The sequence below is a fragment of the Balaenoptera borealis genome (assembly GCF_965194805.1).
Source record: "Balaenoptera borealis genome assembly, chromosome: 1".
NCBI classification, from domain to species: Eukaryota; Metazoa; Chordata; class Mammalia; order Artiodactyla; family Balaenopteridae; genus Balaenoptera; species Balaenoptera borealis.
In genome coordinates, this window is record NC_138860.1 from 143,201,002 (window position 1) to 143,224,605 (window position 23,604).

The following is a 23,604-nucleotide window of genomic DNA, read 5'->3' on the forward strand; positions in this document are numbered from 1 at the left end:
TCGAAATTATTTTTTTAAATATTCTTATTTAATTGCATCACCAACTTACTTTATGTCCCTGTTAGTACTTTTCCTCCATTTTGCAGTTGAGACACTGAACCTCAGGGAAAAGAACGGATTTATGCAAAGCCATACAGTGGAAGAGCCTGGATTTGAAGCGACAAGTGTAAGATTCCCAGCTGCGTGCACACTTCATAAAGGAAAATGAAGCTTAAGGGAAAGAGTGGGACAGGCGTGACCACACAAGTGAGAGAGATGGACTTCAAGAAGGACGCTCACAGATCTTCGAGGAAGTTCCAAAGACCAGGTTTGAAAAAAACATCCAGACTATTCGCCTCTCAGCAGCTACACCCTGGGCACCCGCGGAGAAGGCCCCAGCCTCCCGCAGGTAGGCGATCTGGTCCCCGCCCAGCAACAGCCCTCTGCGTCCTTAGCGACCGGGAGCTGGTGCAGCCTCCGCCCAGGAGCGGGGCCCTGTGATTGGCCCGACTCCTGGGCTCCGGTCTCCCGCCCCACCCCGGTCCCCACAGGCTTCCGTAGGTCGGGATCCTGGGGAGGAGCACTGACCACAAACCCCTGAGTCGCCAGAGCGGTAAGGCCGCCCCCTCTGAGCTCTCCAGGGAGAGGACTGACACGCAGCTGCTGGGTAGAGAGGACCCCCATAATCACAAATTCTGGTCCTTGAAGTTTCCAGATAGCTTCAAAGAAGTTGTAGGGATGGGGCTACCCTCGCAGAGCAGGTCATATTGCTGACCACACACTAAGTGAAGCTAGGGTTTTGGGAAGAGCCCTGGTCTACTTATCAGACCAGGGTACTGGAAACAGGTATGCTCTCACTCGCTGTGTGACCTTGGTCAAATAACACCCTCTCTGGGCCTTGGTTTCCCAATCTGTAGAGGGAGCATTTGGATTAGAATGATTTCGAAAAGCCTTTCAATCTCTGAGAGCCTCTGATAGGGAATGGTTAGCCTGGGACCAGGTTTATAGAACTTCTAAGTTTCCCCTGGCATCAGACCTGTTTAAACATGCAATGAATATCTAGTGCTGGATCTCAATTTTAGATCCACTGCATTGTTGCAGAAACAGATCAGTGATAACGAGAAAAATCCCCTTTTCTATGCACAGTGCTCCTTCAGATGCATGATCTCATTGGCTTATCCCTAAATCCAGAGAGCAGAACTGGAATTATTCTGGTTTCATAAATGGGGAAACTGAGCTTCAAAACTGAATTTGAATTCTTCACACGTCCCTCTAAAGCCCTGGTTTCCTCTCTGATCTCACAAGAATCCTGTCACTTGACTTGTAGTACAGGAAGGCAGAGTCACCGAATGGCTGTCAACCAGTTTTGCAGCTCTCTTAGGTGGAATTCCCAACCCTGCTAATTACTGTTATGTGATATTGGATAAGTTACTTAGCTACATTATGCCTGTTTCCTCAACTGTAAGACAAGAATGATAATAGTAATTAAGAGTATCTTTCTCATGATTTTATTAGAAATATTGAAATAATAATATAGGAAAAGCACTTGGTCTTGCTATTATTGTTGTTGTTATTATTGACAAGGATGCTACAGTTGCCTAGTGGAAAATCCAGAGAAAGAGTTTTACTTATTTTCCACCCCCAAGGATTTGAAGAGGTTTTGAGAATTAGTCTTCAGTTTGGAAGACTGCCCGTGGATCAAATGCGATGCCTGAGATGATGGTGAAAATCATTGGAAGTAAACACTTTTGATACCTTGTGGAGAAGCCAAAGATGTAAGTTTACTATTTGAAAAATACCTGTTTTGCTTGGATGATAATGAAGGGTTTTTTTTAACCCAGAAATTTACATTTTAAAAATGCTGTCCATGGAAAATTAAGTCATTAAGATGCAACAGTAAAAGTAAAATAGTGTTGATAACTTCTATGCACAGTGTTTTCCTAAAGTTTTCATCTTTGTAATTCCCCATACTCCTTAATTACTTGGGCTGATTTTCCAAATAGATGGGAAATATAAGCATTGAGACATTTATAAATATTAATGGAGTATTGCTGCTTCTCCTCATCAGGTTTGTAATCTACCACCTGTAGTAATTTTGGGGGGTGGGGAGGGAGAGAGGAAGGTTGTTAATCAAATTGTTATGAATTAAAGGAGTGGGATTGGTAATGAGTCATAAATTGTAAGAGTTTCACTTACTTTTCTTCATAATCCATACTCCTCCAGTAGGGGCTTCTCAGAACATAACTAAGAGGGCTTTCTTCCTCTAAACACATCACAGTCACACTTGAAGGGGGACACTCATATATCGCTAAAATTCTCTAGATGTTTGGCACAGAAAAGTGACCAGTTCTTCCTTCCAGAGTTTTGGTGGTTTGCATAAGAAAAAGAAGATACTAGCTCTGCCTTGCATCTAGTAGACATTCCATAAATAGCAGCCAGTTAGTAATTGCCTTTCCCTCCTAAAATGATTTCCTTAGTTCTTTCCTCTATTTCAGAAACTCACAGACCAAAAAAATAGAGAAACAAAAAGATCTAACCTCATTGAACATAGGTTCAGAAAGCAGTGGACACCAAACCTGTCTATCATCAGAATCACCTGGAGAGTCCTTAAAAATAAAGATGTGGGGTTCAACCCAAGACCTATTAAATCAGAATCCCTGAAGATGAGGCCATGAGGACTACTGTTATGGAGTATAGGCTTTAGAAGGGCAAATGGGCTTTACCTCCCCACCAATCAGTACGGTTGCCCCAAGAGATTCCAAAGTGAGTACTGTAATCAATTAGTAATGTCTGTCATGGCACAGGAAGTGAGCTTTGCAGCACATGAGTCATACATTTGAGATCCCTACAGACCTGAGAGATGTGAGTTTGAATCCTGGCTCTGTGCCTTCCTAGACTTTTGACATTGAGAAAGTGAATTAACATCTCTGGCCTCAAATTCTATCAAGTGGGGATAAAATCCATCTATCTAGTAGGGTTGTTGTGAGGATCAAATGAGAAAAAGTATGCAAAACATCTTTCCAGTGCCTAGAAGTATATTCAACGTGCTTAGTAAATGGTTCTGCTATTATTATTGAGGCAAATCTTTCCATGGATACAAGACATTAAGTAAAAAATCAAATCTCTTTCTATGAAACACTTGGCATCCCTTTTATATTCTATGCCAGGTTATCTCTGTTTTGTAGATGAAGAAACTAAGATACTGTGATAAGTGATTGTTTCAAGATCTGCTGATCTTGACAAATCCAAGTCGTTGTCCAGAAAAGTAAATAAGATCAGTTGGAATGCCTTGCTCAGTTCTCCTTCTACCTGGAAGACACTGCTCTTCTACTACTTTCCATTCCTCTTTGAGGTTGTTTGTTTAAGCCCTTCATCCCCAGCCCCTTCCTTTTTCCAGGGTATCGGAGTCTAATACATTCCTAATGGGGGTGGGAGGTAAGGGAAGCATCCTTGTCCTTTTAAAGTAGAGAAAAATTCCATCTGTCTTATGAGAAGGTACCTGTATTTATTTCTCTTTATTCTTTAAACTTTAGATTCAGGAAATAAGAGTACATTACATCAACTACAGTAATTGGAAATAAAAGACACAGTTCTGTTTCTTCTATGACACAGACAATAAAACAATTGTTATTTTTTTAATCTTAAGATAAGTTTTCTGTTTCTGTTTCTATGGACTTGATGTTACTGTTGCTGGAATGACATAGGACAGTTAACAAGCTTTCCTAAAATATTCTTGTATGGTTCAAAAATAAGTAACTCTCAAGAGGCTTCTTGTTGCTGAGTTAAAGACAGACCCACCACTACCATGCCTTTGCATGTTCCAAAGTCTGACTCTAAAAAACATTTTAGTCATGCTACATCTACACCTTTCAGCCAGGGCCTCAAGAAGGTGTTTTCTTTGGGGTGAATCAGTTGAACCCATAAGTAAAACATGTACATAAGAAACATAAGTAAAAGCCAAAAGAGGAAGAAGTCTCTATAAGGAAAATCTGGATTAAAAAAAAATTACAAATTAATAATGGATGGAAAAATAGAACTATTCTTGTGTAACCACATTTAGTTCAGATTTCTTATAGGATGTGTGGAAAAGATGGATAGTATATCAGACAGAGAAGTGATCTTCAGGGTACAAATCAGTCTATTAGTTTGCTAGGGCTGCTGTATGAAAATGCCATAAACTGGGTAGCTTAGACCAACAGAAATGTATTGTCTCACAGTTCTGGAGACTAGTCAGCCAAAACCAAGGTGTCGGCAGAGCCCTGCTCCTTCTGAGGTGCCCAGGAAGGATCCTTCTGTTCCAGGTCTCTCTCCTTGCCTCTCCCTGTATATGTGTCTGTGTACAGATTTCCTCTTTTCATAAGAGCACCAGTCAGCTGGCTTATAACTCTACTACTCTAGCATGGCCTCATCTTAACTAATTACATCTGCAGTCACCCTATTTCCAAATAAGGTCACATTCTGAGATACTGGGGGTTAGGACTTCAACATATGAATTGGGGGAGGGGGCACATAACTCATAACAACCAGTCTCCCATTTTACAGATGAGGTGAGACAACTGAGGCCTCAGTGAACTTAAAGTCAGGCCACTTATTAAGAATTAAGACTGGAATAGCACTCCCTCCATCTTTTTTTAGCTTAGCCTGGACAGTTACTAACAGGAGATGAACGGAAAATACTCAATGCCTACTTAGAATACATATTTTTCACAAAAAAGATCAAGGTACCGGCTTAAAGAGTTAAGCAGGTGTCCCTCAGTTTGTGCCATCATCGTTTTCCTCATATATCCCTACACCAGCCTTCTAACCCTGCTCCCTGCCTCTAATCTCATTCTCTCATTCATTCTCTGAATCCTTGTTCCTCAAAGGGTAGTCTATGGACCATCAACATCAACCTCACCTGGGAGTTTGTTAGTAATGCAGACTCTCAGGCCCCTCTCCAGACATACTGAGTCAGAATCTACACTGTTGTCAATTCCCAGGTGAGACCTATGCAACATTAGTGTTTGAGAAGCCCAATTCTCAAGTATAGCTAGCACCATCTTTTTAAAATGCAAATTTAATGAAATGCCACCATCACCAACCTCAGATTTGCCTGCCTTCCTCCCCCTGTGGGCTCCCATAGCATTCATAGGGATTATTGCACTCTGACAATTTCCTATGCGTTTCTGTGTTCCCCCCATTTACCTGTAAATTCAATGTGTACAACTGTACTCTCAGCACTGAGTGCAAAGTCTTGTACATATTGAAAGCCTAATAAATGAATTAGAGTACAATAGATGCCAAGAAAAGGAAAGATCTAGAAAGACAATTCTTAGTGCTTTAAATCCAAGTCTAAAGGCCCATGTTGCTAAAATAGCATGAAGATATTACTATGGAACCCTGATGAGTCATCTGATAGCTGATCCAGAAGAACATATGCCAGTTGACTTGAGACAAATACCTCATTTTCTAAAAGGAGATAAAAGTTGGTAATGAAATCACAGAACTTGAGGCTTGTGGACAACCCCTGGCAAAATTGCAGGCCAAAGAATTAAATATATTAGATGTGAGAACAAAACACAAAGGTGATGGTCACTAAGGGTTGGTGCATGTTGACTAAAAAACAGAGCATGCTAAACTGACCGCATTCTCTTTATTGATGAGGTTACTGCAGTGCAGATGAAGGGAATCATAAAGCACAGTATTGGTTAATTTCAGTGAGTGATTAGGCACATTTTTCTCACAAAGTCTTGAAATAAGGCAGAGAATTCTGGACTGAATAGTATTAAGATAGGCGACGTACTAACCTGGTTGTGACTGAACAATGGATGTAAACACAATGTGTTGCAGGTGGAGAGGTTGAGAGGATTTATGTGTGACCCTGTTCTTAGTCAACATTTTTTGAAATCCCCAACTGAAGGAAGATAGACAAATCACTTTAGTAAACAGATAAGTAGTAGAATGCTGGGAAGACTTGGCAGGAAAATGAGCGAAAACCAGCAAGATAAAATCAAGAGAAATATATGTAAAGTATGTCTTTAGATAAGGGTACATGTAAGTGATTGTATAGAATAAATGTTTGGGTTTTACTTACTGTGAAGTAATAGAATACATACTGGTCTCTGGGAATTCCCTGGCAGTCCACTGGTTAGGACTCCGTGCCTTCACTGCCAAGGGCCCGGGTTCGATTCCTGGTTGGGGAACTAAGATCCCGAAAGCTGTGCGGTGCAGCCGAAAAAATAAAAAATGAAAAAAAATTTTAAATTTAAAAAAAGAGGGCTTCCCTGGTGGCACAGTGGTTGAGAATCTGCCTGCTAATGCAGGGGACACGGGTTCGAGCCCTGGTCTGGGAAGATCCCACATGCCACGGAGCAACTGGGCCCGTGAGCCACAACTACTGAGCCTGCGCATCTGGAGCTTGTGCTCCGCAACAAGAGAGGCCGCGATAGTGAGAGGCCCGCGCACCGCGATGAAGAGTGGCCCCCGCTTGCCGCAACTAGAGAAAGCCCTCTCACAGAAACGAAGACCAAACACAGCCAAAAATAAATAAATAAATAAATAAATAATAAAAATAAAGGAATTCCTTTAAAAAAAAAAAAAAGAATACATACTGGTCTCTGCTCCCACCCAGTTCCTGGCATGGAGCTCCTAAAACTCTCACAATTTCCTAAGAGATAAGAGCACTAGGAGTATCATTTGTTCTACTATTTAATCTTTGACCCTGGTTCCTGACACAAAGCTCCTAAAGCCCTAAGAATTTCCTGAGTGATAAGGTGTCTTTTGTTCTAATGAGGATACTCTTGGTGGGATCCTGGGTGGCTCCAGGATGGAAGTTGGTCACGAGAAAGACCAAGCCATGATTAAAAGCTTGGAACTTTCAGCCCCTGACACCACCCTATCCTCCTAGAGGTAAGCGAAGCTGGAGACTGAGTGAATGATTGATCATAACTACATGATGAAGCCTCCTAAAAATCCCAAAGGTATGGGGTTCAGAGAGCGTCTAGGCTGCTGAACACATCTGTGTGCTGGGAGGGTGTTATACTATGTTAGAATGCATGGAAGTTCCATGCCCTTCCTCACATACTTTGCCCTCTGCATCTCTTCCATCTGGCTGTCCCTGAGTTGTATCCTTTTACAGTAAACCAGTCATCTAGCAAGTAGCTGGTTTTCCTGAGCTCTGTGAGGCACTCTAGCAAATTCATCAAACCTGAGGAGGGAATTGTGGGAACCCTAATTTATAGCCACCCTGTCAGAAACATAGGTAACAACCTGGACTTGTGACTGACACCTGAAGGGGGCAGGGCAGTCTTGTGTGACTGAGCCCTTAACCTATGGCATCAGTGCTAACTCCAGGTAGATAGTGTCAGAACGGAATTGAAATGTAGGACCCTCAGCTGATGTCAAAGAACTGCTTGGAGTGGGGAAAACCCACACATATTTGATGACCAGTAGTGTGTGGTAGTAGTAGAGAGTAGAGCGGAGGATAAAATGGAGGGTTTTCCCCTGTACACTTGTGTTTAAGGTCAGCATGAGCCAAAGGTGTCCAGATAGAGGAATGGGGGGTGGGGCAGGAGGCAGGCATCATACTCAGAACTAGACCTGTCACCTGGAAGTACTATTCTTCATCCTGGATGCCACATTTTAGGAGGGATCCTGGCACGCTAAAGGTGCAAGCACTAAAGGAGTGGCATTATGGAAGCTCCAGGGTGTGACATGTGGCCTAGGGGAACATTTATAGAATCTGGGAATTGAGTTGTTAAATAAAAGAGGAATTGGGTCACTTTCAAGAAACCCCTGTGAGTAGAGATGCTTCTGGTGAATAAAGTTGGACTCTATAGTTCCTTCCCATGCCAAGAATCAATGACCCAAAGCATTTTATTCCAGTTACATTGCTATTGGTATAGGATTGATAAGCACAGGGGAAGCTGACTCTGAGTTTTTATGGGAAAGAATAGCAAATATTTGTAATAATGTACATTGATGTTTAGAGCCAATAAATACAAAATTCTTTATTTTTCCACATGACTCTCATGGAGCCCATATTCTGTCATTTTTTAATCCCTCAAAGCCCTTCGCATTAATACAATATTTTTGAGTTTCTTGAATTCTTTTAAAGTGTTAATGTTAACAGTTTTAGAAATTAATGCATATATGGAATTGACATCCTTTCAGTTAACAAACATTAATTGAGTACTTGCTGAGTGTCAAGCCTTAGGGACAGAGCAGGTTACCTAAAATTCTAGTGATGGGAGACATACAACAAATAGGTAAACAATGACCATTCGAGTGAGGATAGTGCAATGAGGAAAAATAGAGGAGGGTCATAAGGGTATATGGAATCACAAGGGATGTTCCCAGAAGGCCTGTCTAAGCAAATGGCATTTAACTGAGACTGTGTAAAGATGAGTCAGAACTACCCAATGAGACTTATCCATGGTTAGCTAGCAGTGAGCTGGCTAAGACTAGCCCAACTCTATCCCGGTGGGTGTGGCTCACCAGATTCCAACTTTCCATAGAACTAGTAGTTTCTTCTTCACTCTCCTGCCCCAGAAGAAGAGGCTGCAACTTCCCACAGACCCAAAGTTCTCCAGATATTGGACATTTGGCTTTCCCCAACAACTGCTACAAATAGCACCTAAGCTGAGCATCTGGAGTCTAAGCAGATTTTTTTGGTACTAGGTCGCCTTATGCCTGCTTTTTACAAAGTGCCAAAGTGTCACTTCCCAGGAGCACAGCACCCAGAGATCAGGGCAGCTGCGTAGCTGCTGATTTTCCACCCATGAGATTCAGTCTGTACCAAGCGACACCACAGGTGTTCATCACCATCCCCGTGCCTCCACAGTTCTACACAGAGAGTAAACTATGCATATAGCTGAGGAAAGAGCATTCTGGGCAGAGGGAACAGCCAATAGGAAGCCTCTTGGTGTGCTTAAGGAGGAGCAAGGAAGCTAGAGTTGGTGGAGCTAGTGAACAAGGGGAGGGGCGTAGGAAATGAGATCAGGGAGGCCCTCGGGGCTCAGATCATGGGCCATGTGGTCCCTGATAGGAACTCTGGATTTGTTCTATGTAGAATGGGAAGACATTGGAAAATTGAGAGCAGTGGAGGACACAATCGAATTTATGCTTTCTAAAGGATGGTTCTGGCTGCTGAGTGGAGGATAAACTGGAAGAGGCATGAGTAAAATGAGAGAGACCATTTAGGGAGTCATTATGGTAATCCAGGCAGGAGATGGTAGCAGCAATCAATTATAGTCCCTACATAAAACCTGGATAAACTTTGTGATTTAAAAATTCAAATACGTACTTATTTTTTTTAAAGAAATAACTAATTGTAATAATTTATCTTTGTTTATTGTATTTCTTGCTATATAATCTACATATCACCTTACTATCCATGAACTCAATCTCTCCCTAAAACAGAACGATATCAGAGCACAAACAATTGTTTATGTTTTCACAAGTTCAAAGAAATGAAGTAATATGCTAAAAATCATACTTCTCCTATGCCCTTTCCACTGTTTTTTTTCTTTTTTATTAACCTCCTACAATAGGTTTTAAGTTATTATTATTATTCTAGACACTGTGAGAAGTAAAAAGGAGCATGAGATACTGTTTGGGACATATGCCTCCAGCCCAAGACATAGGCATAGAGCTTTAAATTAGAGTATAGGGCTTTATGTGAGTAAATGTCAAATTAATGGTGTAAAAAATAGGTGGCCATTGATCTTAAATCTTGAGACTGTGAGGCAAAAGTTGTTACTTTACCATTTGAAATCCTACACTTCCAAAAATATAATAAATAGTAAAAGGCAAAAACAAAACACTATTTACAACATATATGACAGGAAAAAATTAATCCTCTTAATGTATAAAGAGCACTTACAAATCAATAGGAAAAAGATGATCAGCCCAGTTTCAAAAACTGGCAAAAGATCTAGACAGGCAATTCACAAAAGAAGAAATAAAAATGAACACTAGATATATATGTATGGTTGGGGGAGTGGGGTGGGGAATTAACCTGAGTGGTAATGAATGAAGTTTAAACAACAGTGAGATATTATTTTCTACCAATCAAATTGGAAATGTTTTTATAATGGAAATACCCAGGTTGACAAGGGTTAAGGAAAAAGAGTACTCAAAAAAAAAAAAAAATTAAATAAATTAAAAAAAAATTTTTTTAAATTAAAAAAAAAAGAGTACTCATATGCTATTGGTTTTTAGATATACTTATAAAAAGCCTTAAAAGTGTATGTGCTTTGGCATCAAATCACCACCTATGAATCAATTCTGTGGAAATAATTATGGGTGGATGTAATGGTTTGGTTTCAAAAATGTACACAAGCATATACAAGTCTGGGTCCAGTAGGAAACAGATTACATAACTCAAATTAGGAGGATTTGTTTACAAGAGTAAAAGAATTGCAAGACATAGTACAGGAATCATGGGCTAGCAGCTGCAAGGTCTGCAGAGATAGGAAAAGGGGAATGTTATTGAGGTGGAAGCATTCTGTAACTCAGGCCACCTGGAGAAAAGTAGTGACCTTTGGGTAAAAGACACAAGTAGCTTGAGGAACTCTTGCAGGGAGAACCAATCTCCTGCCAGGGCCAGAATCAGAAGACATGGGAGCGGACCAGCTGATCAGTCCACAAAGGTCAGCTTCTCAGAGTGGATGAGGACGCAAGGAAGTCGGAGAAAAGGAAAATGTCCAGCAGAGAAGCAATATTTAAACTAGTAAAAATTTGAGAACAGTAAATGTTCCCAAATAATAGAGGACTAGTTAAATAAACTCTTGTATAGCTATACAATGAAATACTATCTAGACACTTTAAATGTTATTGTGGATACATAAACATTGATGCATAAGGTATCCACATTATATTGTCAACTGGAAAAATTTTTAAAGATCACAAAACTGTATAATCCTAGTTTGGTTTAAGAGCAAAACAAAACATAAGTTCTTGTATACGTACAGGGAAACTTTCTATAAAGAGATAACGTAATACCTTGCCACATATAGTTTAACCACTTATAATTTTGAGAAAGCACAGATTTATTTTTATGCAGTACACTTTTTTTAGGACTTTATTTTTAACAGCAGTTTTAAGTTCACAGCAAAATTGAAAGGAAGGTATAGAGACATCCCATATACCTCCTGCCTCCACACATGCGTAGTTTTCCCCATTATCAACATCCCTCACCAGAGTGGTGCATTGGTTATAATTGATGAACCTACACTGACACATAATAATCACCAAAAGTCCATGGTTCACCTTAAAGTTCACTCTTGGTGCTGTACATTCTATGGGTTTGGACAAATGTATAATGGCATGCATTCACCATTATAGTATCATACAGAGTATTATTGCCCTAAAAATCCTGTGCTCTGCCTATTCATTCTTCCCCTCCTTTCCTATAGTACACTTTTCAAATCCATGGTCTCTTTACATACCACTGATTTAGTTCAATCTAATTAAACAAAACCCCTATAGCAATCATTATTGCTCCTTGTTCCCATAGACCCTGCGGATATATCCAGAACGTGTTACAGAGAGAGGAGAACTGTAGGAGCTGTTCAAGGATCTCAGAGCATGGATGGAAAACCTGGCTCAGAGCTGTGCCTTAAAGCACGGAGATAATTGGTGAAGAGGCCAGGCAGTTGCACAATCATCTTGCTTAGAAACAGGGGAGAATGCAAGTGCAAAGAACGTTCGATTTCAAGCCTATAATTGAAATTGTTGGCTCAAAGATTTAAAAACAGCACAGTCTGCACAGCTCCTGGGTATAATTCACCTGAGGACACTTTGATACAACAGTGTTTGGGGTTTTGTTTTGTTTTTTTTCTGTAAAATTAAGGAATGTGATTCCAAAGAATTGTGCTTTATCAGAGCAGATTTTAAATATGAATTAATCTGTTTTGTTTTTTTTTAAAGTGGGTGATTTCTATAACTTGTATTTACTATTATTAGTAAATAACAAGGTGGTGGGAGAGATTACATGAACTCTGTCTTTTTATCTGTTTAAATAGATTTTCCTCAGTTCCTATGAACTGTGAAATGTTGATCCTTCGCACTTTAGTTTTACCTACCAACAAAGAAAGTTTGGGGATCCAAAGGAAAGAGCACCCCTTCTGTACCTGGGTGATGAGAAAGGTGTTGATAAAGGAGATAGCACTTTAACTTAGGACTAAAATAAAATTAATTTGTCATGGGCTGACTGGGAACCCAGGCTTGGTGCTAAATATTTTATACATCTTATCTTGATATGTATTATTTTTCTAATCTCACAGATGAGAAACTGAAAATTAGAGATGTGAAATAACTTATCAAAATCACACAAGTTACGTTTGGGGTTAGGACTCAAAACCAGGTCTCTTGGACATATAGCTCACGTCCTTAGCCACTGCCTGAAATTATTTGTACATTTTGCACAACTATGGAAAAGACCTTCCTTTTTCATCATCTATGCCATTTTTTCTCAAACTTCAGTGTACATAGGAATCATCTGAGGTGTTTGATGAGAATATAAATTTTCTTGTCCTGCTTTCAGAAATTCTGATTTAATAAGTTCAGAGTGACCCAAGTTTCTATCTTATTATCCAGCACCCTGCACAATTCTGACCCTCCTCAGGTGGTCTAAAGTTCAATCACTGTCTTTTTCTCCAAGAACAATCCCTTCATTCTATCTGGAATCTTTTCTCACCTCTTCCTTTCTCTTTCAACTGCTATCTTATAAATCAATTCCTTCATGGAGTCATTTCCACTCCTCTTAAGCAGATTTGGTTTGACAACCCTCTGTGATTCTATATCTCTTTTATACATACTCTATTTTTTCAATTATCACATTGTATTATAATTTTCTGCTTAAATGTCTGCTTTTCCCACTTAACTGTGAGATCTTTGAAGACAACATAACCTGAAGACAGTGAGTGGATTGGATGCTTGCTGCAACCCTGACAAAGAAGGTAATAATGCATAGCTAAAAAACAAGCAAAATAGAAGAAGACATCCATGGTGTAAATATGCCTAATGCTGTAGAATTGGATTTACGTGTAAAAAGAAGGTTTCAGAAGAGTAGGTATGTTGGGATATCATCTTCTGTGAGTTAATTTATCTGAAGAAAATGAAAACACTAATTTGAAAAGATATGTGCATCCCAATGTTCATAGCAGCATTATTTACAGTAACCAAGATATGGAATCAACCTAAGTGTTCATCAACAGATGAATGGATAAAGAACATTATATATGCAATGGAATATTACTTAGCCATAAAAAAGAATGAAATTTTGCCGTTTATGACAACACGGATGGACCTGGATGCTTAGTGAAATAAGTCAGATGGAGAAAAACAAATACTGTATGTTTTCACTTATATGTGGAAGCTAAAGAATAAAACAAATGAATATAACAAGACAGAAAGGGACTCGCAGTTACAGAGAGCAGACCGGTGGTTGCCAGAGGGGAGAGGGGTTGGGGGAGGAGCAAATGGGTGAAGGGGACTAAGAGGTACAAACAACTAGGTATAAAACATGTATAAAATGTACAGCACAGGGAATATAGCCAACATTTTATAATAACTTTATATGGAGTAAAATCTATAATGATAGTGAATTACTGTGCTGTACATCAGAAACTAATATAACATTGTGAGTCAACTATACTTCAATTAAAAAAGAAAAGAAAAGGGTGGGGGGAAGTAAATCATACCAAAGAACAACTGGTGATTGAACTGGTTACTAATTTTGCAGCCAAAATGGCCCCAATTTGAGAAACTATTCTTATTCTGTAAAGTAGTATAGTGCAAAATGCCATGAAAAATACACTTTGGTTATTTTCATTATTGTCAGAATGTGGCTCAGTGCTATGAAGAGAGTTGTGGGATACTTTGGAAATAACTTTGAGAATGTTATGAATCCCCTGTCCCTGGGAAGGTACAAACCAAAGCTGAAGGATGGCCACTTGGGTGTTCTGAGAGGGACTTTATAAGCCTAGTTTGGAAGATGGACTAGGTACTTCTATATACATTATTTTTTATTAACATTTTAAAAGAGAATCAAAATCCTGTTGTTTAACAGTAGCCAGTCTGTTTATTATGAGTATGAAGTTGAGGAGAAATGTGGAGGAAGGAGTACACGCTTTGGAGCCATACAGACCTGGGTCTGAGCCCTAGATCTCTACTTATTATCAGTTTATCAAGGAGCAATTTACTTAATCTCTCTGATGATTTGTTTTCTCATCTGTACAATGATGATCATAATACCTACTTTTCAGGATTATTAGAATAACATGAAATAATTTATGTGAACTTATACACAGTGGCTGACACATAGAAATAAGCATTTAGGACATGTTAGCTAGCATAATTACAATGACGAAGAAATAATTTGGGCATGGGTTTGGGAATTAATGTACTTTAAAAATCTTTCTGAAGACTAAACATCAATGATAATAGTATATGGATGATGGGCTTCCCTGGTGGCGCAGTGGTTGAGAGTCTGCCTGCCAATGCAGGGGACACGGGTTCGAGCCCTGGTCTGGGAGGATCCCACATGCCGCGGAGCGGCTGGGCCCGTGAGCCACAACTACTGAGCCTGCGCGTCTGGAGTCTGTGCTCCGCAACAAGAGAGGCCGCGATAGTGAGAGGCCCGCGCACCGCGATGAAGAGTGGCCCCGGCTTGCCGCAGCTGGAGAAAGCCCTCGTACAGAAACGAAGACCCAACACAGCCAAAAATAAATATAAAAAATAAATTAAAAAAAAAAAAGACCTAAAGAAGAAATACATGGCGAATATCTTTAAAAAAAAAAAAAAAATAGTATATGGATGGCTCCAGGGAGTAAAAAGAAAAGAAGAGGAAAAAACCCTCACATTTCATCACAACATTTGCTACATTAGCACAGGCTTTACGTTTCAGCTTCCCCATGGAGTTTGGTGAGATTTTCAGCTGCAGTCCCCTCCCCAGTTCCACTTTATTTTTTATTTTGTTGTTGTCTTTTTAAAAGAGAAGTCTGGTTGTGCTGATTATCTGTTATTACTTCCAAACAAGAACATGCTTTCATTTACTGAAATTAGATCCCCATTCACTGTGTTGGCACACTCCGGGCTGTCTTCTCCAGAGGGTTTGAGGCCTATTAGATGGTACGCAGTTGGAAATTGGCAGCACTGAGTCTCTGCCAAGGCTGGCAGACCTTTAAGATGGCATCTGGTGACCTTTTTGCTGAGCCCCCTGGGTCCTCCATTTGCGAGTTGATGTTCTCAGGAGGGGTGTAATCCAAATCAAATGTGAGATCTGGTGAGATGGAGTTGCATGGGAGGTGGGGCCAGTGTGGGATCTGTACGTTGCTTTGGGCAGAGGATGCTACTAGACACCCTTGCAATGTTTCTTTCTAATCCTGAGACTCTGAGCTCTACAAAAGGGTGGTACTAAAGGGCTGATTTGCAGGAAGAGCCTAGTGTGAGAAAGGGGACAATTGGACAGTTTTCTCCTCATTTATTTATCATCCAGCATTACTGTCATCCTCCCTAATTGCCATAGTTCCCTGATGACACTACACCCTTCACAGCATCCCTGAGAGCAGCAGCTGAGGTTAGCAGTACATATGAGGAAGCTAGCTGTGTCTTGCTTCCAAGACAGTATTGATGACATCTTTTTCCTTCCTTTGAAATGGCAAATTTCTATTTTCAATACTGCAGGTAGATAGCACACAAGCCTAGAAGAAAGAACTGTGGGTTTGTGAACAACATAACAACAAACGCGTGTTGACGAATTGTGCTAATAGCAGACACGTGCCATTTCTCAGCTAGGGAGTCTTTCTCATAATTTTAAAGTGCTATGTATGTTGTTTGTTTTTAAAAAAAAGAAAAACAGCTTTTACTTTGAACAGAGTTAACAGGTTATTTTTGATTTTACATCTACTGGGGCTGTTTTAACAGACAAGCAGTCACATTTCACATTTCTCAGGCAATTCTGTCCTGAGACTGCCCACAAAAGGATTTTGAAGGTGATTAAAGCAAAGATGATTCATCCCCCTTGCCTTCATCCAGAAGAGTTAACTGTCTGCCCCATGACCATTTTTGCTTTTTAATCCTGCACTTCCTGCATGCCTCGTCCTCTAATTTCTGTTCCTCACATATTCCCTAACTTCCATGGATCCTTTCCTGACTCAGAACAATCAAGGTGCAATCAAGAAGACTTAGACCCTGTGGATGTATCTATGTAGAATTGGACAAATCGCGTGAACTGTCGGAACCTTAATTTCTTCATCCTAAAATGAAAATAATACGAGGACCTACCTATACGGTTGATCTAAATATTAAATAAAGGAATGTTTGTAAATGGCTATAATGTGGCTGTCATATAGCTAAATACTCAGTAATACTATTATTTTTGCAACCATTGCAAACCATAGTTACTTATCTTTCTTAGGAACTTCAAATAGCACTGATTCTTTGTAACATTCACTTGACATTTATTTATATACCAATTAGGTAGATTTCATATTATTTATGTAAATTTTATGCCAATTTCTTTTAACACTTTATAGAAATATACCTATGTTATACATAAAAGTGCACATGTTATAAGTATACCACTCACTGAATTTTCACAAACCTGATTTACCCTTGCAACAGACATCCAGATCCAGAAACAGAATGGTACCAAAATCCTAGAAGCCCCCCTGATGTTCCCTTCTGGACTTTATACCCCCCCCCCCAAAGATAACCACTATCCTGACTTCTAGAAGCAAGTTTATACCAGTTGTTAACCTTATTATTTCTGTTATTTTTGGACAGTGAAATGAAATGAAATTTCTTGAGGTCAGGGACCATATGTTAATGTCTTCTCTCATTGCAAGAACTATGTGTTATATATACACTCATCTTCTAGCATTCCCATCTTGCTGTATTGCCATTTGATTGCACCTGTCTGGCAAAGCCCCAGCCCTGGACGAGCCCCGCTGTCTGCCTTCCTTGCATCTCCACGAGAACTACTGGGCGTGTGCCCTCTCCAGCTGGTGCTGCAAAATCCATGGTCTCCAACCTTCAGTGGTTGCTCAGTTGTGCCCAGCCAACCTTCCTTATTTTTCTGATCAGCTCTCTTCCACTCTTTATAGAAGCTATGTCAGGCTGTATGTCCTTAATTCAGACTTCCTACCGCAGCATTTCCTTTCTTGATACCCAACAGGTAACCATACCTTGTATGTCAAAGAGAAAATTCAAGCTGTCAGCAATTTGGTCAGTCTCCTGTCACCAAACGTTAGAATTTGCCTACATCCTCACCCATCTTCCTACTTCCCCACCCTGAAGTTTCATTTCTATCTCTGTTCTCTGAGAGATCTTACTTTGTCAGGGTTCACCTTATTTAATCAATGATATCCTCTCCTTTTCTTTGGTCAGTTGGCTCTTCATTTTTTTTGTTTGTTTATTTATTTTTTTATTTATTTATGGCTGCGTTTGGGTCTTCGTTGCTGCTCGCGGGCTTTCTCTATTTGTGGTGAGCGGGAGCTGCTCTTCATTGATACGCACGGGCTTCTCACTGCCGTGGCTTCTCTTGTTGCGGAGCACGGGCTCTAGGCATGTGGGCTTCAGCGGTTTTGGCTCGCGGGCTCTAGAGCACAGGCTCAGTAGTTGTGGCGCATGGGCTTAGTTGCTCCGCGGCATGTGGGATCTTCCCAGATCAGGGATCGAACCCGTGTCCCCTGCATTGGCAGGCGGGTTCCTAACTATTGTGCCACCAGGGAAGTCCCGGCTCTTCATTTAAATATATTAAAGTCCCTACTATCTTTAGTTTCTTTTTTATAATTTTGTTTTTTTTAATTGAAATATAGTTGATTTACAATGTTGAGCCAATCTCTGCTGTGCAGCAAAGTGACTCAGTGATACACATAGAGACATGCTTTTTCTTATATTCCTTTCCCTTATGGTTTAGCACAGGATATTGAATATAGTTCCCTGTGCTATACAGTAGGACCTTGTTGTTTATTCATTCTATATACAATAGCTTACATCTGCTAATCCCAAACTCCCGGTCCTTCCCTCCTTCACGCCTCTCCCCCTTGGCAACCAGAAGTCTATTCTCTATGTCTGTGAGTCTGTTTCTGTTTTGTAGATATGTTCACTTGTGCCATATTTTAGATTCCATATATAAGTGATATCATATGGTATTTGTCTTTCTGTTTCTGACTCACTTCACTTAGTATGATAATCTCTAGTTGCATTCATGTTGCTGCAAATGGCATTATCTCATTCTTTTTTAAGAATGAGTAGTATTCCATTGTATATATGTACCACATCTTCTTTATCCATTCTTCTATTGATGGACATTTAGGTTGTTTCCATGCTTTGGCTGTTGTGAATAGTGCTTCTATAAACATAGGGGTGCATGTATCTTGTTGAATTATAGTTTTGTCCAGGTATATACCCAGGAGTGGGGTTGCTGGACCATATGGTAATTCTATTTTTAGTTTTCTAAAGAACCTCCACATTGTTTTCCATAGTGGCAGCACCAACTTACATTCCCACCAACAGTGTAGGAGGGTTCCCTTTTCTCCACACCCTCTCCAGCATTTGTTATTTGTAGACTTTTTAATGATAGCCATTCTGACCAGTGTGAGGTGGTATCTCATTGTAGTTTTGATTTGCATTTCTCTAATAATTAGCGATGTTGAGCATCTTTTCATGTGCCTAGTGGCCATCTGTATGTCTTCTTTGGAGGAATGTCTATTAAGGTCTTCTGCCCATTTTTTGATTGGGTTGTTTGTTTTTTTGTTGTTGAGTTGTACGAGCTGTTTATATATTTTGGAGATAAACATAATAATAACAAAGCCCTATCTGAAATCAACATTGCACTCCAGTCACCACCCCATCGCTCTCCTCTCTTGCAGCCATAATTCATCACAGATGTCTTTATACTTCCTACCTTTAGCTTTTTGTCTCCCCTCTTTCCTCAAACCACTTCACTCTAGCGTCCACCTCTGTTACCTCAGGAAGCTCCCCTTATCAAGATTCCTGAGGACATACTTATGGCTTAACTCAATGGACACTTTTCAGGACTCATCTTTCTCAGCAGCACATGACACTGTTGACTATGCCCTCTCTCTGGAAACATTCTCTTCACTTTGCTGCCAGACCACACTCTCCTGGTTTCCCTTCCACCTTACTTAGAATTTCTTCTAAATCTCCTTTTAGGGCTCTTCCCTCTGTAAATGTAGGTGTTCCTCAGAGTTCTTTCTTAAGATTTCTTTGCTTCTCATGCTGCCATGACTAAGATAATTAATGTAAAAAATATACATACATCAAATCTTGGCCTTATTCAAATCAACAAGTATTGTAGCAATTGTTTTATGCTCACATAACGTGACATGCTGTAAAATGGGTCCTTTCCACTGTGTCAATAACAATAGCTAAAATTTATACAACCTTCTAGGCATAAGACATAGCTATTTTTTTTTAATTTTATTTATTTATTTTTTTAACATCTTTATTGGAGTACAATTGCTTTACAATGGTGTGTTAGTTTCTGCTATATAACAAAGTGAATCAGCTATACATATACATATATCCCCATATCCCCTCCCTCTTCTGTCTCCCTCCCACCTTCCATATCCTGCCCCTCTAGGTGGACACAAAGCACCGAGCTGCTCTCTGTGCTATGCGGCTGCTTCCCACTAGCTATCTATTTTACATTTGGTAGGGTATATATGTCCATGCCACTCCCTCACTTCATCCCAGCTTGCCCTTCCCCCTCCCTGTGTTCTCAAGTCCATTCTCTAGGTCTGTGTCTTTATTCCTGTCCTGCCCCTAGGTTCTTCAGAACCTTTTTTTTTTTTTTTAACATTCCATATATATGTTTTAGCATAAGGTATTTGTTTTTCTTTTTCTGACTTACTTCACTCTGTATGACAGACTCTAGGTCCATCCACCTCACTACAAATAACTCAATTTCGTTTCTTTTTATGGTTGAGTAATATCCCATTGTATATATGTGCCACATCTTCTTAATCCATTCATCTGTCGATGGACACTTAGGTTGCTTCCATGTCCTGGCTATTGTAAATAGACCTGCAATGAACATTATGGTACATGACTCTTTCTGAATTATGGGTTTCTCAGGGTATATGCCCAGTAGTGGGATTGCTGGTCGTATGGTAGTTCTATTTTTAGTTTTTTAAGGAACCTCCATACTGTTCTCCATAGTGGCTGTATCAATTTACATTCCCACCCACAGTGCAAGAGGGTTCCCTTTTCTCCACACCCTCTCCAGCATTTATTGTTTGTAGGTTTTTTGATGATGGCCATTCTGACCAGTGTGAGGTGATACCTCATTGTAGTTTTGATTTGCCTTTCTCGAATAATTAGTGATGTTGAGCATCTTTTCATGTGTTCGTTGGCCATCTGTATGTCTTCTTTGGAGAAATGTCTATTTAGGTCTTCTGCCCATTTTTGGATTGGGTTTTTTGTTTTTTTGATATTGAGCTGCATGAGCTGCTTGTAAATTTTGGAGATTAATCCTTTGTCAGTTTCTTCATTTGCAAATATTTTCTCCCATTCTGAGGGTTGTCTTTTTGTCTTGTTTATGGTTTCCTTTGCTGTGCAAAAGCTTTTAAGTTTCATTAGGTCCCATTTGTTTATTTTTGTTTTTATTTCCATTACTCTAGGAGGTGGGTCAAAAAGGATCTTGCTGTGATTTATGTCATAGAGTGTTCTGCCTAAGGCATAGCTATTTTTAAATTTATTTTTCCTGATAATAAAATAACATTTCCTCATGTAGGAAATTTAGAATAATAGTTTTATAAGATATAATATGATATAATATAGCATAATGCAATATCCTAACTTCTATTAGGAGATACTTACTGTTTACTTCTGACATATTTCCTTCTAGATATATTATGTACTCTAACACATGAACACATATATATCTATACATGAATTTATAGTTAAGATAATTATATTTTTTCATTTATTTGTACAACTAGACATTTTCTTTTGTCAGTAAAATTATTCATAACTTTTTTAATGGCTCCATACATTCTCTCATATGAACATAGAATGAAATACTCAACACATCCATCTATTAAAAAATACTTAGAGTTTAAATTTTTTCTTTTTCTGCATTTTTTCCTTAATATACATTCTTAAAAACTGATTTGCTAGGTTAAAAATTTCAAGTTCCTGACTCTTAACATGTTTAGTCTGGTCATCCACTATAAGAATTATATCTATTTATGTGACCATAAACACTTGTTTTTCTTATTTCCAAAGAAGTTTTCTATATTTGAAACAATGCCTTGGGCTTCCCTGGTGGCACAGTGGTTAAGAATCCACCTGCTAATGCAAGGGACAGGGGACACAGGTTCAAGCCCTGGTCTGGGAAGATCCCACATGCCGCAGAGCAACTAAGCCCATGTGCCACAACTACTGAGCCTGTGTTCTAGAGCCCACAAACCACAAGTACTGAGTCTGCATGCCACAACTACTGAAGCCTGTGTGCCTAGAGCCCGTGCTCCATAACAAGAGAAGCCATCACAATGAGAAGCCTGTGCAACACAACGAAGAGTAGCCCCCACTCGCTGCAACCAGAAAAAAACCCACGCACAGCAACAAAGACCCAAAGCAGCCAAAAATTTAAAAAATAAATAACAATAAAAAAATAGATTAAGTTTAAAAAATAAAACAATACCTTGTAATTGTTTTGACGTATGTCTTTAGTTATTAAACAAAGTTGAATAATTTTTAGATTTTTGTTTTTTATTTAAATTTCTTTGAGTCATTCCTACAGGTTTTTTTCTTTTTTTTCCCCTCTATATTAATATTAAAATTAAATGGAAGACTACTGAGATAAAAAGAAGCCTCACAGTGAGGCAATTAAGGAGAGACATAGAGCAGAACTGGAGCTGGCAAACTGCCTTGACTTTCTTCCTTTTCTAGTTGCAAACACTGAAAATACCTGTTAGACTTGTAAGTAAAAAAGATATGTGATAACTTTTAGGGTTCATCTTTGACACTGCCATTTCTTACAGTAAGGGTTTTGGAGCAGATGGACAGATTATGAGTATATGGAAGATAAAGCCTGAGAAGAGAATAACATGGTCTCTCTATGGTAAATGATCCCTAGACAAATGACCAACGTTTACTTCTTCATTACGCCATGCTAAGTTACCAATGTTCCCAGCACCATGCTAATACCTTCCTTTTCTTATGCCAGCCTAGTACAGATGGAGTCTGCCCTGAGTAACAAAGTGCAAAACTGTTTCTTCCCAGCAAGGAGAATGAGAACTGGAAGGCAGAAACTCAAACATTACTCCAGAAATCAGTGACTGGTACTGCAAAGCAGATTAGCAGAGACCCCCCCAGCTTCTACTAATCCCACAGATCATCAAATCAATCATGACCCAGATGATGTGGAAAAGAGCAAGCACCCAGAGAAAAACCAGAAACCAGAGGACAACCAGAAACTCCTAACGGGAGCACTCAGTTGCAGATTTCTGGATGGCAAAGTGAGTAACAAATACCTGAACTTTTCTTGGTAATTGGCTAGGAAAATTCAGAGTTAGGTCGGAAACATAGACTCACACCAACACACACTTCTACTAATGGTAATTAACACATTTTGCATCAGATAGAATTAGAATCATTTTTTTTATCTGAAAATGAATTTTAAGGTCATTTTGTATATTGCATCTTTGCTGACCACTAACTGAATTGGTCAACCTATTCTATCTGTGACTAACTCAGCTATAGTTATACAGTGATGTCACCGTACATGAAAGTTTGGGGTGTGCTGGAAGGGGAGGGTTCGTCTGCTTTAATATTACAGGAAAAGATCATTTATATTCAAAATCCAATGAAATATGTCTAGATATCAAAAAATTATCAGCCCTAAACTACCTTGATATACATATATTATCACTGCACTCTGTTAAGAATCAACCAAACAATCCACAACAAACTAACTTGGTAATGATGAATCTAAATGATTATTAATTTGTAATTAAAAAGCAAGAGTAGCAGCAATTGAAAACTGGACCCAAATCAAGACAAACTAATGATTCACTGGTAACAAGTACCGTTTCCAAAAATTGCTGAAGTTGCAATTAAACAGACATAGAGAGGAGTTTTTCAGTACTGCCAAGCATGAAGTAACAGCCAGATATTTTAGTAGAATACTGAATTAGGGTCTGCAGTAAACTCTAACATAACTATTTTTAGTTTATAATTTTAATAGCTCTTACTAAATCACTCAGATGCTCACTAGTTTCCAGTCATGAGAATATAAAATCCTGTGGATTTGGGATCTTTTGCTCACGAGAACGCAGCAAAGATTAGACTTTGGAGTGGTTACCAGTCCACCAATGGACCTCAGACCATGTTCTGCAAGGTCTCAAACACTGAGGACTTCTCTTTTTCCTTCCTAAAATTTTTATTGATCCTTCTAATCATAAAATATTATATACTCATGTAGAAATTTTGTAAAATGGAAGAATATAAATAAGAAGAAATTAAAACTCAATCAAATAGTGGTATATTTCTTTCTCTTCTTTCTTCCATGCATGGACACTGAATATGAACCATTATATATATACTCTTTGTTATCCTGGTCTATTCACTTCATATCAAGAATTCTCCCCCAGCTTCAAAAAATTCATC

The 23,604-nt window shown here is 39.2% G+C and overlaps 1 protein-coding gene across 1 annotated transcript in view; it reads left to right on the forward strand.

The window, feature by feature from the left end:
• Window positions 1-255: 255 nt before the first annotated feature.
• The window catches only part of LOC309620066 (uncharacterized protein C1orf87), a gene marked incomplete at its 5' end in the record, with an annotated part of 104,814 nt that continues 81,465 nt past the window's right edge, over window positions 256-23,604 (forward strand). Inside the window, 5 exon segments of the mRNA XM_082376078.1 lie at window positions 256-447; window positions 1,651-1,728; window positions 1,732-1,754; window positions 22,219-22,303; window positions 22,305-22,454. Of these exon segments, the coding sequence (XP_082232204.1) occupies window positions 256-447; window positions 1,651-1,728; window positions 1,732-1,754; window positions 22,219-22,303; window positions 22,305-22,454 (528 nt within the window).